The sequence below is a fragment of the Penaeus chinensis genome, chromosome 40, assembly GCF_019202785.1.
Source record: "Penaeus chinensis breed Huanghai No. 1 chromosome 40, ASM1920278v2, whole genome shotgun sequence".
Taxonomy (NCBI): Eukaryota; Metazoa; Arthropoda; class Malacostraca; order Decapoda; family Penaeidae; genus Penaeus; species Penaeus chinensis.
Genome location: NC_061858.1, coordinates 15,660,444 through 15,679,411, shown reverse-complemented (window position 1 = coordinate 15,679,411; position 18,968 = coordinate 15,660,444). Strand labels below are relative to the sequence as shown.

Sequence of the window (18,968 nt, the reverse complement as noted above, 5' to 3'; positions counted from 1 at the left end):
CATCATCATCATCATCACTCTCCTTTTTATCCTTACCATTATCATTAATACCATCATCATCCTTATCCTTTATTATTATGATTATTATCATGTTCTTCCTCTCTCCCCTTCTTTATCCTCTTCTTTTTTTTCGTCTAAGTCTACGGAGAGAGCGACAACTTGTCTCTTTAACTCCTCCACAACGACGGTGAACAGATATGCAAATACTGGTCAATGTTTTTGCTTTTGTGTTTGTTTTCGTCTGTCTCTTTACCGTGTTTGTTGTTTTTTATCGTTTATTGTTAACTGTGGTTGTTTCGTTTATTGTTTGGTGTGTTTGTTTCCGTCTGTTGTGTATTGTGTTTGTTTTATTTGTTTGTTTTCGTTTATAGTAAATTGTAGTTGTTTCGTTTATGGGTCCTCGTTGTTCTCCAAAACAAGAACAACAACCCCAACAAAATCCCCAACAGCAACAACAACAAAACGAAAAAGAAAATCAAACAAAACAAACAAACAAACAAACATACACAAAACAAAAGAAAGATGAAAAATTCCACCTTCCTCAGTCAAGGCCCAGCGACAAGACAGGTACGAAGTGACAGGCCAGCACAACAGCGGACTTAAATGTTTATTTCTTGTTTCGATTAATGGGCAAAGATAGGGCAGTGTCGGACCCTGAGTGTACCGCGGGGCGAGGTGTGGGGCGGGGAGGAGTCAGGGACGCCAGCCTCACTTGTCATTAGCATCTGATAGCTGTGTAATGCTGTGTAGAAGGGATGTAAGGCGAAGAGACTTTGTGTTCTTGAAAGGTACTGGGAAGGAAGGAAGAGGTAGAGGAAGAAGAAGAGAGAGAGAAAAAAAACCTGTAAATTTGTTTGATTGGAGAGAGAGAGAGAGAAAAACAAACCAACAGAAGAGTGAAGCTGGAAAAATACACAATAAAGAAAGGAAAAATAGAAAAAAAAGAAGAGAGAAAGATGATTTGATAGCTGTGTAATGCTGTGTAGAATGGATGTAAAGCGAAGAGACTTTGTGTTCTTGAAAGATACTAGAAAGGAAGGAAGAGGAAGAGGAAGAAGAAGAGGAGAAAAAAAATTGTTTGATAGGAGTGAGAGAGAGAAAAAAAAGAGTGAAGCTGGAAAAATACACAATAAAGAAAGGAAAAATAGAAAAAAAAGAAGAGAGGAAGATGATTTGATAGCTGTGTAGAGATGATATTAATTAAATGGGTTTCGAGTTCGTGTTCTTGAAAGGGACATGGAGGCTAGAAAGGGAGAGGGCATGTGTAAAGAGGGAGAAGAAATGTAAAAGAAAGAAAGGAATAAGAGAGAGAAGAAAAAGCATAGAGGAGTGTGAGTGAAAAAGTACATAGGAAACGAAGGAAAGAAAAAAGCAGGGTGAAAAATACACAAGAAAGAAGGGGAGAGGAAGAGAAAGAGAAAAAAAAAACTGTTTATCTGATAGCTGTCCTGTCGTGTAGAAAAGATATAAAACGAATGGGTGTAGTGTTCATGTTCTTGAAAGGGACATACAGGGTAAAGACAGAGAGAAAATGTAGAGGGAGTTAGAGAGCGAGAGAGAGAGAGAGAGAGAGAGAGAGAGAGAGAGAGAGAGAGAGAGAGAGAGAGAGAGAGAGAGAGAGAGAGAGAGAGAGAGAGAGAGAGAGAGAGAGAGAGAGAGAGAGAGAGAGACCCAAAAAAGAGAGGAAGAAGAAAACAAGAGAGGGTTGAGGGTGAAAAAAAGGAAATTAAACAAGAAGAGAATAAAAAGACAGAAAGAGATTATTTGATAACTGTACCACTGCGGAGAATGGATATAAAATAGATAGGCATAGCGTTCGTTTTTGAAAGTGACATAGAGTGTAGAAAGTGAGATAGGTGTAGATAGGATAACGAATAACGAAAAGAAAGGAAGACAGAATATGAATAAGAATAAGAAAAGGAAGAAGAAAGAAAGAAAGAAAAAAGGGAGAGAGATTATTTGATGCTAGTTTTATGGAAATCGAAATGGACTGTCAAAGTCTAGGGTTAATTCCAGTCAAGTGGAATTTAGTGTCGTGATGATACACAGGATAATTCGACGCGAAGAGGGAAAGGGAAAGGACACTTATTCAATGATAATTTGATGGAAATCGATATTTAAGTGGAATCTAATGTATGAATTTTTCTCTTTCGAGAGTGATATGTTTTTCTCTTCTTTTTTTTTCCTGTTGTGTTTATCCTTTTTCTTGCGCTTCTTCTTTTTTCATCATCATCTTCTTTTTTCTTATTCATTGCCTCTCTTTCTTTCTCTCTCTCTCTCTCTCTCTCTCTCTCTCTCTCTCTCTCTCTCTCTCTCTCTTTCTCTCTCTCTCTCTCTCTCGCTCTCTCTCTCTTTCTCTGTCTCTCTCTCTTTCATTCTCCATCTATCTAGTTATGTATTTATCTATCTGACTGTCTGTTTGTCTGTCTATCACTCTCTCTCCTCGCTCTCCCTCCCTTGATCACTCTCTCTCTCTGTTTTTTTTCTGTTTTTTTTTTCCTTTCTGTCTGTTTTGTTTGTTTCGTGTTTGTTTTGTCTCTTTATCAGGTTATGATTAGAGCCCGTTTTCATCAGATTGTATAAATTACCTAAATATCTCTCTTCCTTCTCTTCCCTCCTACGTCTAGGCTACATATGGATAGACTATCCTCGCATCTCTCTCCCCCTTCGCCCCATGATCTCCCCATCTCTCTTCCCTCCTCCTCCCCTTCCCTCCCCATCTCTCTTCCCTCCTCCTCCCCTTCCCTCCCCATCTCTCTTCCCTCCTCCTCCCCTTCCCTCCCCATCTCTCTTCCCTCCTCCTCCTCTTCCCTCCCCATCTCTCTTCCCTCCTCCTCCCCTTCCCTCCCCATCTCTCTTCCCTCTTCCTCCCCTTCCCTCTCCATCTGACCGCCGCTCTCTCCCTCCTCAGGCTACGAGTGGATCGGCTGGAAGAACGACACGCGGCAGACGCGGCCCGTCGAGATCACGTTCGAGTTCGACTCCGTCAGGAACTTCTCGGCCGTCCACATCTACACCAACAACTTCTTCACTAAGGACACGCAGGTGAGCCCCGCCCGCCACGCCCCTTCCGCCGTGCTGGCCGTTGTGAATATTTTGCTTTGCTTCCCTTTCCTCCTTTATCATGCTCCTCTAACCCCCTCTCTCCCTCCGCTCGTCCAGGTGTTCTCGCGCGCGCGCGTGCTGTTCAGCGCGGGCGGCGAGCACTTCCCCGCGTCGCGCGCCGTCGAGTACGAGTACGTGGTGGACCGCATCTTCGAGAACGCGCGCAACGTCACCATCCGCCTCCACAACGCCGCCGCCAAGTTCGTGAAGCTGCAGCTGTTCTTCGCGCTGCGCTGGATCATGATCTCCGAGGTCGCCTTCGACTCGGGTCAGTTCCTGCGCCTTCCTTTGTCCTTTGTTTGTTCTTATGCCACCTCAATATCTCTCCTTTCTCTGTATAAATGCGTATACGATATATTTCAACCTCTTCCATCATACTAATGCCCGCTTCCCCCTACCTCCCCCAGAGCCCTGCCGATGCAACATGACCCCAGAGACGCCCCCGCCCATGCCCACAGAGAGCCTGGGCGAGAGCCAGGTCATCCCGGTGGTGCCCGCCCACGGCGGCTCCTCGGGCCTGCTGGTGGGCGGGCTGGTGACCCTGGGCGTGGTGTTCGGCGTGGTGCCCGTGGCGCTGTGCGTGCTCTACTACCGCATGCGGCTCACCAAGAAGGCCAGCAAGACGTCGCTGTCGGGCGAGGGCGGCCTCGACACTAGGAAGGTGTCCATGAAGATGAAGGACCTGCACATCAACAGTGAACTTATCGCAGCTCTCGAACGGCTACTCGCGCGCCAAGGGCAACCTGTACGGCCACGTGGCCATGGACGAGGAGGCGGCGGCCATGTACCAGGAGCCGTACAAGGGGCCGCTGCACAACCCCGGCTACCACACGCTGGCTCCCTCCGACGCCTCCTTCAAGTGCTCCAAGCCGCCCGGCGCCGACGACTCCGTGGACTACGCCATCCCCGGCATGAACGTGACGCCGCCGCCGCCCTTCTCCGACGCCTTCTCGCCGCCGCCCATCCCGCTCTCGCGCCCGCCCGCGTCGCTCGCCCGAGGCCTGTCGCAGGAGCACGCCCTCCTCGCGCCGCCCACGCCGCCATCCCGCCCCCGCCGCAGCAGCACTACTTCACGGCGTCACAGGTGTGCCAGGCCGGCAACATCCAGGGCGTGACGGGCGGCGTGGCGTTTGCGGCCACGGACACGGCTGACCTGGCGGAGGACCAGGCGGTGCCCGAGGTGCCCCGCCACTGCCTGACGGTGCTGGAGACGCTGGGCGAGGGCTGCTTCGGCACGGTGCAGCTGTGCGAGATGCGCACGACGCCGCGCAGCAAGAGCAAGGCGCTGGTGGTCAAGAGCCTCAACGTGGACGCCGACGACGACGCCCGGGAGCTGTTCCTGCAGGAGGCGCGGGTGCTCAGCCTCATCAACGACCCGAACGTCGTGCGCCTCGTGGGCACCGTGACCCGCGCGGGCGCCCTTGGCGTCCTCGTCGAGTACCTCGAGCACGGTGACCTCGCCCAGTTCCTGCAGCGCCACAACCCGGAGGCGAGCGTCGCACCCGTCAGGAGGGCGCCTATCTACGAGGGCCTGGATCCGCCCGTACTCAGCTACGGCGCCCTGGTCTACATCGCCTCGCAGGTGGCGTCGGGCATGAAGCACCTGGAGAAGCTGAACCTGGTGCACCGCGACCTGTCGGCGCGCAACTGCCTGGTGGGGCGGGGCCTGACCGTCAAGGTGTCCGACTTCGCCATGAGCCAGCCCAGGCACCACAAGGACTACTACCACCTGGACGAGAAGCGCGCGCTGCTGCCGATCCGCTGGATGGCGTGGGAGGCCATCCTGCAGGGTCGCTTCTCCTCCAAGAGCGATGTGTGGGCCTTCGGCGTGACCCTCTGGGAGATCCTGACGATGGCGCGGCAACAGCCCTTCGACGAGCTCAGCGACGACGGCGTCCTGGAGAACGTGTCTCACTGTTACCATGGCGACGGCTCCGGTATGATGCTGCTGCCGCAGCCGCCGCTCTGCCCGCGCGAGATGTTCGACATGATGGCCGCCTGCTGGAGGCCCAACCCCCGCCAGCGGCCGCCCTTCTGGGAGGTCCTCATGTTCCTGCAGCGCAAGAACCTCGGATACACGCTGGACTACGTCGACTGAAAATTCCCCTGTGCCATGTCTCATTTATTCACAAAATGAACGACGGACTCAACGAAATCAAACACAGCTGCTTCCTTGAGTGTTTTTTTTTTTTTTTTTTTTTTTTTTTTTAGTGTGTGACGCATCCTCGATCCTGTTCCAAGGAGGGACTCATACACGAGAGTTGCGCTACTTAAAGGATCTTCCTACTGCGCTGAAAGGAAGAACGTACTTATTAAGCCTCGACTGTACCGCTTGGGACTCGAACAGGACGCGATGCAAACACACCTTATGGACAACTCTCTGCTTCCAACCTGGGCTTTTGGAAGTACGAGCACGAGTGAGATAAGAAGGAAAAGCGAAAAGCACTCGGTCATCTCACTTCAAAGCCTGTGATTCATCTGTGATATATCTTAGTCAGGGACTGGCCATCACATTGGTGGCTTGTGAACGTTATTACTGTTTTTTCCTTTTTTTTTTTCCTTTTTTTTCTTTTTGTATATATCAATGCATTACGATTGAACTTAGACGTTGTGGGAAAGTGATCATGTTACTGCTCTGTTTAGGCAAATACACAACTCTGGAGTAAAGGCATGTTTGTCTTTCTCCAAAAAAGCCTCAACAATTTTATAAAACAGCAACGAGAGGTCTTTTTTTTTTTTTCTTTTAGAAAAGCTTTTGTTTTTTTCTATATTGTAGTTCCAGGCGTGGTTTTTGGCATTTTAGTCGGAATATAGTTGGTAAAAAATATTAAGTATATACATTAAAGATGGCTTGATGAATTTCATTTCAACGAACTTCCTTCATAATTTCGTACGGTATGTGCTATTTATGATTATGTCTTTTTTAACATCTTGTAAAGCTAACTTGTGTTATATATTTATAAACGCAAGGGTGAAAATTTTATTACGAGTGGTGTGTGTGTTTCATAGTGCGAAAAATAAAACATAATTGAGTGTGACAGATAGCACGATAGAAATCTTAATCACCTTTTCTTGTCTGTCTGTCTCTTTATCTGCCTCTCTCTCTCTCTCTCTCTCTCTCTCTCTCTCTCTCTCTCTCTCTCTCTCTCTCTCTCCTCTCTCTCTCTCTCTCTCTCTCTCTCTATCTATCTCTCTCCCTCCCTCCCTCCCTCCCTCTCCCTCACCCTCTTTTCCCTCGTCCTCCTTCTCTCCCTCTTCCTCCTTCTCCCTCCCCCTCTCTCTCCCTCCTCCTCCCTCTCCCTCTCCTTCCCCCCCTCCCCTTCCCTCCCCCCTCCCTCCCCTTCCCCTCCCTCTCCCTCCCCCTCCCCCTCCCTCCTCTTCCCCTCCCCTCCCCCCCCTCCCCTTCCCCCTCCCCCTCCCCTTCCCCCTCCCTCTTCCATTCATTTGCACTAAACAGCATGCCCTACGAGCATTATTCACTGCCACTCACTTATAATGCATAGCTTCTTTTTATACACAAACAGACAAAATCGCGACCCGCACAAAAACTCCTTCATTATACATTATACATTAAAGAACAAAAAAAAATAATATATATATCTTCAAATTTCCTTTGTAGCGTAACGAGATTTATAGCCGGTGCATGTGATCTGGTCTACAGGATCTATGGAATCTGAAAGCTTACCTCTTCTTGTAAATATGGACTGAACAGTGTACAATAAATATGTTCGCGCCTTCCCCTGGGTTTCATTCATTTATCAATTCATTCTTTTACGTAGCGTCGTTGAAAACTGGAAAGAAAGAGAAATACAAAAAAAAAAAAAAAAAAAAAAAAAAAAACTAGATAGATATAGATATAGAGATTTTTGTTGGTAGTAGTGGTCATAGAAATAAAATTTAAAAAGGAATATTCATTTAAAATCATGTGTAGACATATGTTAGTCCATGACTAACATGGACTAAAACAAAAGAATATATAATAATGATGATGTTGATGATAAGGATGATTATGATGATGATAATGATGACGATGATAATGATGATGATGGTAATGATGATGATGATGGTAATGATGATGATGATGATGATAATGATGGTGATAATGATGAAGATGATGGTGATAATGACTATTATGATGATAATGATGAAAATGATAATGATGACGATGGTGATAATGACAAGGATGATGAATATAATTATGAGGATTATGTTGATGATGATGAAGATGATGTAGCTGGTAATGAGGATGATGATAATGAGGATGATAATGATGACAATGATGGTGGTAATGATGATGATGATGATGATGATAAGGATGGTGATGATAATGATGATGGTAATGATGAGGATGATGATAATGATGATGATTATGATGATGATGATGATGGTGATAATGACCATGATGATAATGCTGAAGGTAATAATGATGAGGATAATGTTGATGATAATGACGATGATGACGATGGTAATGAGGATGATGAAAATGATGAGGATAATGATGATAATGAAGATAATAATGATGATAATGATGATGGTTATGAGGATGATGATGATAATGATGATGACGATGATGATGATGATTATGATGGTGGTGGTGGTGATGATAATGATGAAAATGGTAGTGATAATGATGATAATGAGGATGATGGTGTTGATGATGATGATGATGATAATAAAGATGATAATGATGATGGTGTTGATGATGATGATGATGATAATAAAGATGATAATGATGATGGTGTTGATGATGATAATTGTTACTATTATCATAACAATAATAATGAAAATGATTATAATACTACTACTACTAATAATAATGATAATAATTATAGCAAAAATAATAATGATGATGATGATTATAATTATAATAATGATAATAATAATAATAATAATAATATAATAATAATAATAATAATAATAATAATAATAATAATAATAATAATAATAATGATAATTGCAATAACAAAGATAATGATAATAAAAGAAGAAGAATAGTAATAATAATAATTATGACAATAGTAATGATAATAATAATGAATGATAATAATAATGATGATGATATAATAATATTGATTTTATTTTCATTATTGTTATTATCAATATTATCATAACTATTATTATCATCGACGTTATTATCATTGCTATTGTTGTTGATATCATATAGATAGATAGATAGATAGATAGATAGATAGATAGATAGATAGATAGATAGATAGAGAGATAGATAGAGAGATAGATAGAGAGATAGATAGATAGATAGATAGATAGATAGACAGATAGATAGGTAGATAGATATATGAATAAACAAACAGACACATAAACAAACAAACACATAACAAACAAAAAAATAGAGAGAGGATCAGAATGAGGAAGTTTCCTTGTTAATTATGACAGATAGGACGTCCGGCCCGCTGCAATTATCTCGCTGCTCAGTGTTGCAATGCAATCCGTCTGCATGCCATGGGGGTATGCGGGCTCACTTGCTGTTAAATTTGCATTAAAAGGGGCATTGGGTATTTGTAAGGGTGGGGAGGGGGGGGGGGGTTGGGGAGAGGAGAGAGGGTATATGGGAGGATGGAGGGGAAATGGGGGAAAGGGGGGGGGGGATTGGGGAGGGAGGGAGGGAAAGGGCAGGGTGGAAACAGGGCGGAGGTTTTTGGGGGGGGGGATTTTTATAGAGGGAATGGGGGGGGGGGAAAATGGGGAGGGGGTGAAAGGGGGGAAGAGGAAATGTGGGGATAAGGGGGGAATGAGGAGGAGGGGAGGGTATGGGTAGGGGGGAATGGGGAGGTGGGGAGAGGGTAATGGGTAGGGAGGGGAGAGGGTAAAGAGGAGGGGATGGGGAGTAGGGGGTAGGTTTGGGGAGGAGGGGAAGGGCATCGAGGAAAAGGAGAGGGTAGGGGAGGATGGGGATAATTGGGGAATGGGGAGGGGAAATGGGGGGAAAGGGGAAGGGGTAAAAAGGAGGGAGGGGGGGGTTGGGAGGAAAGGGGGATGGGGTGGGGAAAAATTTTTTAGGTTTTAAAAGAAAAAAGGTAAATGGGGAGGGAGAGGATACGTGGAAGGAGGGGGAGGGGAGGGGGAGGAAGGATATAGGCAGGGGGGGGATAAGAAGGGGGAAAGGTATGGGAAATAAGAGATAGGCAGAGAATGGGAAGAGAGGTAAATGTGGAGGGGAAGAGGATCAGGCAGGGAAGAGGGAGATGGGGGAAAAAGGGGTTAGAGGGAGAGGGGAAAAGAAGTGGGTTATTTGCGTGTTTTATTTTGTACTTGGCAAGGGGGTGGGGGTCAGGGGGTCATTGTGATAATGATGAAGAATAGCAACACTGAAAGGGATGGATAGTGATGAAGGTGATGACGTTGATGATGATAGTGATGATGATTATGATGATTAGGTGTTTGTCTTAGTTTGTATGAGTAAATCTGCATATGTGTTTATATATCTATTTATTTATCTCTCTATCTATCTAATTCATCTAGCATTTTCTGTGTGTGTTGTGTGTGTGTGTGTTTGTTTGGCGCGCGGGTTGTGTGGTGTGTGTGCGGTGTGTGTTGTCCTTTGTGGGGTTGTGTGTAAAATGTGCGTGTGTGTGTGTGTGTGCATGTGTGCGTGTATGTGTGTGTGTGCTTGTTTGTGTACAAAACCACCTCACAATTTGTCTTTCAATAGAAACATTAACCTGAAAGAAGAAGAAAAAAAAGATGATTCCCTTTTGCAACCAGACCATCGCGTGCAGTTGCAGAGAAATAAAACAGCTCAGTATACCCTCCAGATGTCAATGAAGTTTCTTGCAACATCCGGTTTGCAAGATGATTCCAAAAGGCACAGGTAAGAGTCTTTCTTATTTTTATTTTTTGATGACTATGAAAGACAAAACCGATGTTGTTGTTTTTTTTCTTCGAAAATTGTGTATGTTTTATTAACCACTAATGGCAGTCACGTGCATGATAGAGGGAGGAGGAGGAGTAAGAGGAGGAGGAGAAAGAGGAGGGAGGAGGAGAAAAAGGAGGAGGAGAAAAAGGGGGGAGGAGGGGAAAAAAGGAGGAGGGGAGAAAGAGGAGGAGGAGAAAGAGGGGAGGAGAAAGAGAAAGAGGGAGAAGAGTAGGAGAAGAAAGGAAGGGAGGGGAAATAGGGGAGGAGAAGAGGGGAGGAGAAAGAGGAGGGAGGAGAAAGAGGAGGAAGATAAAAAAGGAGGAGGAGTAGAGGAGGAGGAGGAAGAGGGTAGGAGAAGGGAGGAGGGAAAGAGAAGGAGGAAAAGAGTAGGGGAAGAAAGAGGGAGGAGGGGAAAGGGAGGAGGAGGAGAAAGAGGAGGAGGAGAAAAAGGAGGGGGAGAAACGAGGAGGAGGAGGAAAGAGGAGGGGGGGAAAAAGGGAGGATGGGAAAGGGAAAAAGGAGGAGGAGAAAGAAAGAGGAGGAGAAGAGGAGGAGGAGGGAAAAAAAAAGAGGAGAAAGAAAGGGAGGATAAGAAAGAGGAGGAGGAGAAAGGGGGAGGAGGGGAGAAAAGGAGGAGAGAAAAAGGAGGAGGAGGAAAAAAGGGGAGGAGAAAGGGGGAGGGAAAAAAGGGGGAAAAAAGGGGGGAGAAAAAAGAGGGGAGAAAGTGGGGGGGGCGGAAGAGGAAAGAGGGAAAAAAAAAGGGGAAGGGAAAAAGGAGGAGGAGAAAGGGGGGAGGAGGGAAAGAGGAGGAGGGAAAAAGGGGGGAGGAGGGAACGGAGGAGGAGAAAGGGAGGAAAAGAAGAGGAGAAAGTAATGAGGAGGAGGAAAGAGGAGAGGAGAAAGAGGAGGAGGAGAAGGGAGGAGGGAAAGAGGAGAGGAGAAAGAGGAGGAGGGAAAGAGGAGGAGGAGAAAGAGGAGGAGAGAAAGAGGAGAAGGAGAAAAGATGAGGAGGGGGAAAGAGGGGGAAAAGAGAAAGAGGGGAAAGGGGGGGGAAAAGAGGAGGAGGAGTAAGAGGGGGGGAGGGAAAGAGGAGGAAAAGAGAAAGGGAAGAGGAGGAAAAAGGCTTAGGATAAAGGGGAAAGGAAAGGGAGGAGGCGGGGGGGGAGAAAGAAGGAGGAAGAGGAGGAAAAGGAGGAGGTTTGGGGGGAAAGAGTAGGGAGAGGAGGAGGGGAAAAAGGAGGAGAAAAAGGAGGAAGGGGAGGGGAGGAAAAGGGGAAAAGGGAAAGAGGAGGGGAAAAAAAAAAGGAGGTAGAGGAGGAAAGGGAAAACCAAATAGTAGGGGAGGAAGAGAAGGAGGGGAGGAGAGAAGAGTGAATAGGAAAAATAAAGGGAAAAAGGGAAAAGAAAGAGGAGGGGAGGAGGAGGAGGAGGAGGAAAAAAAAAAAGGTAACTGTGATAAAGAGGACAAAAAAGTAGGAAAAGGAACAAATAGAAGAGTAAAAGAATAATGAATAAAAAGATAGAAGCATAATGCGAAGAAGAAGATGAAGATGATCAAAAGGAAGACGAAGAAGAAGAGGAAGAAGAACACGAACAAGAGGAAAGAAGAATAAGACTAAGACGAAGAAGAAGACGAATATAAAAAACAACAACAACAAAAACAGCACGAAAAAGAATAAAGGAAGAAGAAAGAAGAAAACAAAAAAAAGGCGAAAATGAAGACAAAAAAAATACACAAAAACAAAACGAAGAAGGACAAAAAGAAGAAGAAAAAGAAAGAAAAAGTAGAAGAAGAAGAAGAAAAAGAAAGAAGAAGAAGAAGAAGAAGAAGAAGAAGAAGAAAGAAGAAGAAAAAAGAAGAAATAGAAGAAAAAGAAGAAAAAAGAAAAAAAGAAAAAAATCTAAAGAGAACAAAATAGTCAGGGGGAATCATAAGAAAAAGGGAAAACGATAATAAAACGGCCACAAGGGGTTGGGGGGGAAGAAGGGTGGATGCACAGCTGCCCCATTCCTTAGGGGCTCAGGCCCTGTTGGGGGCGGGCTGTGGGAATGGGTTATTGCTGATGTATGTTTGCATGGTTGCAAGGACTGCACGGAGGAGTGGGAGGGGGGGGGGGGCAAGAAATCTCATTAACCTGATTTTGTTTAAAGATCTTGGGGGGTTTGGTGAGAGGGATAAAGGCTGGGGTTGTGTGGTGTTTGGTTGTGTTGGGTGTGTGTGTGTTTTGTGTGTGTGTTGTTATTGTGTGTATTTTTCCTGAATTGATTTTTTTTTCGATGTTTTTCTTTTCTGTAATGAGGAAATAATGATACAAAAAACAAGAATGATAATAATTTAATAATGACAAAAATTTTAAATTTAATATAATAATTTGATAAAAATGACATTATAAAATTATGATAATATAATGATATTAATAATACAAATAAAAAAGGATGATGATAATAATAAAATATAATTTCACAATTTAAAAATAATAATGATAAGAACTATAATACGATTGGTAACAACACAAAGGGTGAAGGAAAAGATCACAACAACACACACCACACACACACACACACACACACACACAACACACACCACACACATCACACACACACAACACACACACACAACACCACACACACACACACACCACACACACACCACACAACACCCAAAACACAAACCCACTCAACACACAATTATATAATATTATATATATGTTTATATATATATACATATATATTTATTATATATATTTTGTTATTATATATTATATATTTTTATATATTTTTTTATTTGTATAATATATTTTATATATATATATATTATATATATATTTGTGTATATATATATAAAAATTATATATATATATATTTAATAATATTATCTAATATATATATATATTTTATATATATCAGTTATAAGGATATTTATTTTCATGGTAAAATAACATCACAACCGTATCATCTTGCTCCCCAGGGCAAAAACCGTCTTGATGTTTAAGGAGAGGAGAGAGTTTTGGAGAATGAGAGAGGTTTTGAAGAGAGGAGAGAGAGAGAGAGAGGAGAAGGGGGTCATTTTGGAGACCCGAGAAGGAAGCCCCTGATTTATTGCTGGGTTTCAAAGGAAAAGAAAAAAAAAAAAAAAGGTAAAAAAAAAAAAAAAAAAAAAAAAAAAAAAAAAAAAAAAAAAAAAAAAAACTGGACGAGGGGAGAAGAAGGGGAAAAAGGAGGCTGCTTTTATGTGGTCCTTTAAAGTTTATTTTGTTAGTGTCTGAAAGAAGGGGGGGAGAGAGAGAGAGAGAAGATGGAGATTTAGAAGAGGAGAGAGGTGAGTAGAGAAGAAGAGAGGGGGAGAGGGGGGAGGGGTGAGAGGAAGGGAGGTGAGAGAAAAGAGAGGGATGAGAGAGAGAGAGAGGGGAAGGGAAAAGATTTAGGGGGGAAAAAGAGAGAGGGGGAGAGAGAGAGAGGAGAGGCGAGAGGGAGGAGAGCGAGAAGAGAAAGAAAAAGGAAAGGGAGGTGCGATAAGGAAGAGAAAATAAATAGAAGGCGTTGCAAAAAAATAAATAAAAAGTGTAATAGAATCCAAAAAAAAGAAAAGGAAAAAAAAAAACAAACAAAAATTTTTGAACGAGGAAGAGGAAGGACAAACAAAGAAAAACACGACCAAGCACGAATAAAATGTATGAATTTAAAAAAAAAATAAAAAAAAAAAAATAACGAATAAATAAATAAAATATCTAAATCCACAGCCCTCATTACCAACTCTTAACAACCGCGCTTTGATTGTGAACATCCAAGAACCGGTCTGAGCAATTGAACAAACCAATTAAGATCTCATTTCCTTGTCTGTGCGATACCGGGAAAATAGCTTGCGTCTTCACTGGCTTGTCGGTCCGAACTTGATGTGTCTTGATATTTTGATGTTGGTTGATGTTGCTTGATGTTGCTTGTTACGAGCAATTTGTGGTTGTGTTTTATTTTTTTTCTAAGATTTTTGTATTTGTATTTGTCTGTCTGTCTGACTCTGTCTCTCTTTCTCTTTATATGTTTATCTATCTTTATATTTATCTGGCTATCTATATACATGTATTTAAAAATCGATATCAAGTGTAAACCAAAAGCCATCTTTTCTGCTTTCCTCTCCTCCCCTTCTCCATCTACGCCCCTTCCTCCCTTCCTTCGTCCCTCTCATCTTCCTCTTCTTCTTCTTCTCTCTTTTCCATCTCCCCTTCATTCTCCTCCTTCTTCATCTCTCCAGGTTTTCCCCTTTCCCTCCACCTTCCAATTCCCATTCCCTCCCCTTTTCCCTCCACTCCTCTCCCCAATTTCCCCTTCCCCATTCCCCCTTCTCCCCTCCTTTCCATCTCCTCCCTTCTCTCATACTTGTTTCTTCTTCTCTCCTACTCTTATATTACTTCCCCCCCCCCCGTTCTTCCCATTTGTTTCTCCCTCTTCCCATTTGTTTCTCCCTCTCCTTCTTACCCCCCCATGTTTTTTTCCCTCCTTTAATTCTCCCCTTTTCTCCTCCCCTCTTCTCTTCTTTTGTCCCTTTTCCCTATTACCCCCCCTCTCTTTCTCCCCCCCCCCCCGCCCTTAATCGTCGCTTCCCTCTTCTATCTCCTCCTTTTCCACCAATTTATCTCTCTCTCTCACGGATTCCCTCTCCCTCTTCCTCCCATTCGTATCTCTCCTTCCCTTTATTGGCCTCTCTCTTCCTCTCTCCCTCATCATTCTTTCTCTCTCCCTTACCCCCTCTTTACCCCTCCCCCATTTCTTCTCTCTCCCCCTTCCCTCTTCACCCCCTCCCAATGCGTTCCCTCCTCCCTTACCTTTCCCCTCCCCTTCACCCCCCAATTCTTTCCCTCTCTCTCCTTAATCTCTCCCCCCTTCCCCCCTTTCCCCTTTACCCCCTCCCTTTTCCCCCCCCCCCCCCTTTCCCCCCCCTTGTCCCAAAACCTATCACCCCGTCAGGACATTTAACTTCCTAATTGGCCTTCTCCTTCCCTGCTTCGCACTTTAACCATGTAGGGAGAGAACCGCCTACTAATTCGTCTTGTTAGTCATTCCCTGGGACGGCGGGGGTGGGGGGGGGGGGGGGAGGAGGGGAGGGAGGGAGGAGGGCGGGGAGGGGGTTTTTGGGGACGTAAAGGGGGGGGGGGGGGTAAGGGGGGGGGAAGGTGGAAGGGGGGGAGGAGGGGGGTGGGGGGGGTGGGGGGGGGGGTTAGGGGAAAGATGAGGAGGCGGGTGGGGTGTAAAGGGGAAGGAGAGAAAGGGGAGGATAAAAGAGGGGGGTGGGGAGGGGGGAGAAGATGGGGATAGGAGAGATAGAGAGGAGGTGGGGAAAGGGGGAAAAAAGGAGAAAAAATGAATGTAGAGAGGATGGAAAGTGAGAAAAAAAGGGAGATTGAAGGGGGGGGGAAAAGGGGGGGGAGAGGGAGAAAAAGACAGGAGAAAAAAGAAGAAAATGAGAACTGTAGGGTAGAAAGGAAGAAAAAGAGAAAGATAAAAAATTTAAAAAAAAAAGAGAGGGAGTTGTGGAAAAAAGAAAAGATGGGAAAAAAGAAAAAGAAAAGAAACCCAAAAAAATAGGGAAAAAGGGAAACAACAGGGAAAAAAAAGGGAGTGAAAAGTAAAGAATGGAAAGAGGAAGAGGAAGAGGAAGAAGTGAGAGAAGTTAGAGGTGTGGGGAGGGGCAGGCACTGGTGGGAAGGGGGAGGGGGGGAGGGGAGGTAGGACCCTGCCCCTCAAACACCCGGCCATAAAAGGCGAAGTGTTTCAAATTACCACTGATGAACAGGGTTTCTGGAAAGGGGGGTTGGGTGGGTACGTGGGAGGGTGTCGTGGAGAAAAGGAGGGGAGACGGAGAGAGAGAGAGGAAGGAAAGGGGGAGAGGGGGAGAGGGGAGAGAGAAGGGGAGAGGGAAAAGAAAAGAGAGAGGAAGGGGGAGGGGAGGGAGAATGAGAGAGGAGAGAGAGAGAGAAAGACGGGGAGGAGGAGGAGGAGAAAGAGAGGAGATGAGGAGAGAGAGAGAGAGGAAGAGAGTAGAGATGGAGAGAGGGGAGAGAGGGAGAAAAGAACAGACAGGGAAAGAGAGAGAGAGAGAGTGAGAGAGAGAGAGAGTGCGTGTGTGCTTGCGTGCGTGCATGTGTGTGTGTGTGTGTGTGTGTGTGTGTGTGTGTGTCTGTGTGCGTATAAGGTGTTTTTGTAATTAATTGTATATGTTTTTTGGTTTGCATGCGCGCATTTCAGCATGTATGTATGCATGTGCATGGATCATGAGTTGCATGTGCCACTGTATGCAATTAATCGTGTTTATGTGAGCATGTGCGTATGTTTAGATAAACTGTATGTGCGTGTCTGACTGCAGACACGTGGCGTCTATAAATGCACAAAAGACCTGGTTAGAATTTTATTGCTAAATTAGCTTAAACAGGTAATTGTTTTTAAAACCATCAAGATTCACTTCCTTTAAAAAATTAATTGTTCATTATTTTATACACCAATACATAGACCATATACACCTGTATCTGTATTTAATTTTTTTTATGTGTGTGATATATATATATTTTTTATTTATAATATATATATTTTTTTTAAAATATTTTATGTGTGTGTATCTGTGCATGTTTGCACAAATACACACACCAACACACCCCACCATAAAACACACAAAACACACACAAAACACCCAATACACATTAAAACGACACAAAAATACAAACACACACGTTTTCACACCACACACACCACACACAACACAAACACACACACACACAACACCACACCATATTAATTTTATATATATTTTTTATATATATATATATGTTTATATATATATGCATGTATTTATACGTCAGGGTGCTTCCCGGGGGCCCCAGTGCCAGGGGGGCGGCGGGGGGTGACAATGCTTTAAATTTTAGGATTGTCTTTCACCTTGCATTTTCCCCCAAAATTTGCCCCCTTCAAATTTCCCTCGCTTCCATTGTCAACCTCGTCTTTGTTTACCCATCCATCCCCCTATTTCCCCCATTATAGGCCTCCCCTCTACCCCTCCTTCGCCCCTATAGTGGTCCTCCTTGCCTTGGTTGCCCTGTGCCCGTCCATTGCCCCCCCCCCCCCCCCCCCAAACACACACACACCTCCACTTTTCCTTTCTCGTCACCTCTCCTCTTCGCTGTCTTCATGCACCCTACCCCCTCCCTCTCCTCCTCTCTCTCTCTTCCTTTCCTTCACCCTCCACCCTCTTCCTTCCTCTTCCACCTTTCATCCTTCTTTACTTACTTATCTATTCTTTCTACCTCCTCATCTTCTCCATTTACTCCTTTTTATCTTCCTTCTCCCATTTTCCTTCTCTCCTTTCCCCCTCCCCTTCCTCTTCTTCTCCTATGGACCCTCTCTCGTCCCCTCCCCCCACCCCCTCCTTCCCCCCCTATCTGACAGAGACCCCATCAAGTATGGTCTGCCCCCCCTCCCCCCACCTTCCTGAAGACCCCAAGCACCTGGCGGAGTTTATGGTCCTGTGGTCTGGCCGGTGTCTGTCCCCTTTTGCGGTCTGGGAACGGGATGACACATACGCGCACTCTGGCGGACGGTCCCAGGGGCGGGCGGTCTCAGGGGCGAGCGGTCACAGGGGCGGGCGGTCACAGGGGCGGGCGGTTACAGACCAACAGACGCCCGTACACAGATGTCCTAAAAAAAAGAGAGGAAAAAAAAGGAAAAAAAATGTTTACATACATGGCATACGAGTATACGTGTGGATATGTTTATGTAAGTAGGAATGTACATAGAGACATAGATGAATACAAACATGCGTGGACATACGCATGCAGAAAGAAATTTGCATACAAAAATTTTTTTGCTTAGGACACACACACACACACAAAACACACACCACACACACAACCCACACTTACACACAAAACACACCCCACACACACACACACAACACACATTAACACACACCACCCACACACACACCACACAACATACACACACACACACACACACACACCACATACCCCACACACACCACACACACATAACACACAACAACACACGGATATCATAAACCCCACACACCACAACACACACACACACACACACACACACAACCCCACACCCCATTTCACAGGAAAACACCACCACACGCAAACACCCCACACACACCACACAAAAGCGCATATACTACACCCACACACAAAAACACACACACACACCCACAAAACACAACACACACACACACACTCACACGCGCATTAATACACACACACCCACACACACACACACACACAGGGACACAACACACACCGGGAACAACACACACACACAACCACACGCGCTATCATACACAACACAACACACACACACCCACACGCCACACAAACCAACACACACACACACACACGCGCGCAATACATACACACACACACACACACAAAACAAAACACACACAACACACACACGCGGCCATTACACACACAACACACACACACGCAAAAAACACACACACAACACACACACGCGATATACATACACACCCACACAGACACACACACACACACACAGGACACACACACACCCCACCCCAACACACACACACACAAAACACACAACACACACACACACACAACATACACACCCCACGCACACATACACACACACACACACACACACACACACACACACACACACACACACGCACACACACACGCACACACACACGCACACACACACACACACACACACACACACACACACGCACACACACACGCACACACACACACACACACACACACACGCACACACACACGCACACACACACGACACACACACACACACACACACACACACACACACACACACACACACACGCACACACACACACACACACACACACACACACACACACACGCACACACACACACACAGACACACACACACACACGCACACACACACACACACACACACACACGCGCATATACATACACACACACACAC

At 45.1% G+C, this 18,968-nt stretch overlaps 1 protein-coding gene across 1 annotated transcript; it reads left to right on the top strand.

Annotated features, from left to right (window-relative positions):
- Positions 1-2,890: 2,890 nt before the first annotated feature.
- On the top strand, positions 2,891-5,955 carry LOC125047193 (discoidin domain-containing receptor 2-like). The gene is made up of 3 exons (XM_047645326.1): positions 2,891-3,045; positions 3,163-3,373; positions 3,513-5,955. The coding sequence occupies exons 2-3, from the start codon at positions 3,346-3,348 to the stop codon at positions 5,201-5,203; spliced, it is 1,719 nt and encodes a 572-aa protein (XP_047501282.1). The 5' UTR covers positions 2,891-3,045; positions 3,163-3,345; the 3' UTR covers positions 5,204-5,955.
- Positions 5,956-18,968: the final 13,013 nt, after the last annotated feature.

Coding starts and splice junctions, on each gene's coding strand:
- LOC125047193 (XM_047645326.1), top strand. CDS start 3,346: ATGATCTCCGAGGTCGCCTTCGACTCGG. Junction 3,374..3,512: donor CGAGGTCGCCTTCGACTCGG/GTCAGTTCCTGC, acceptor TACCTCCCCCAG/AGCCCTGCCGATGCAACATG.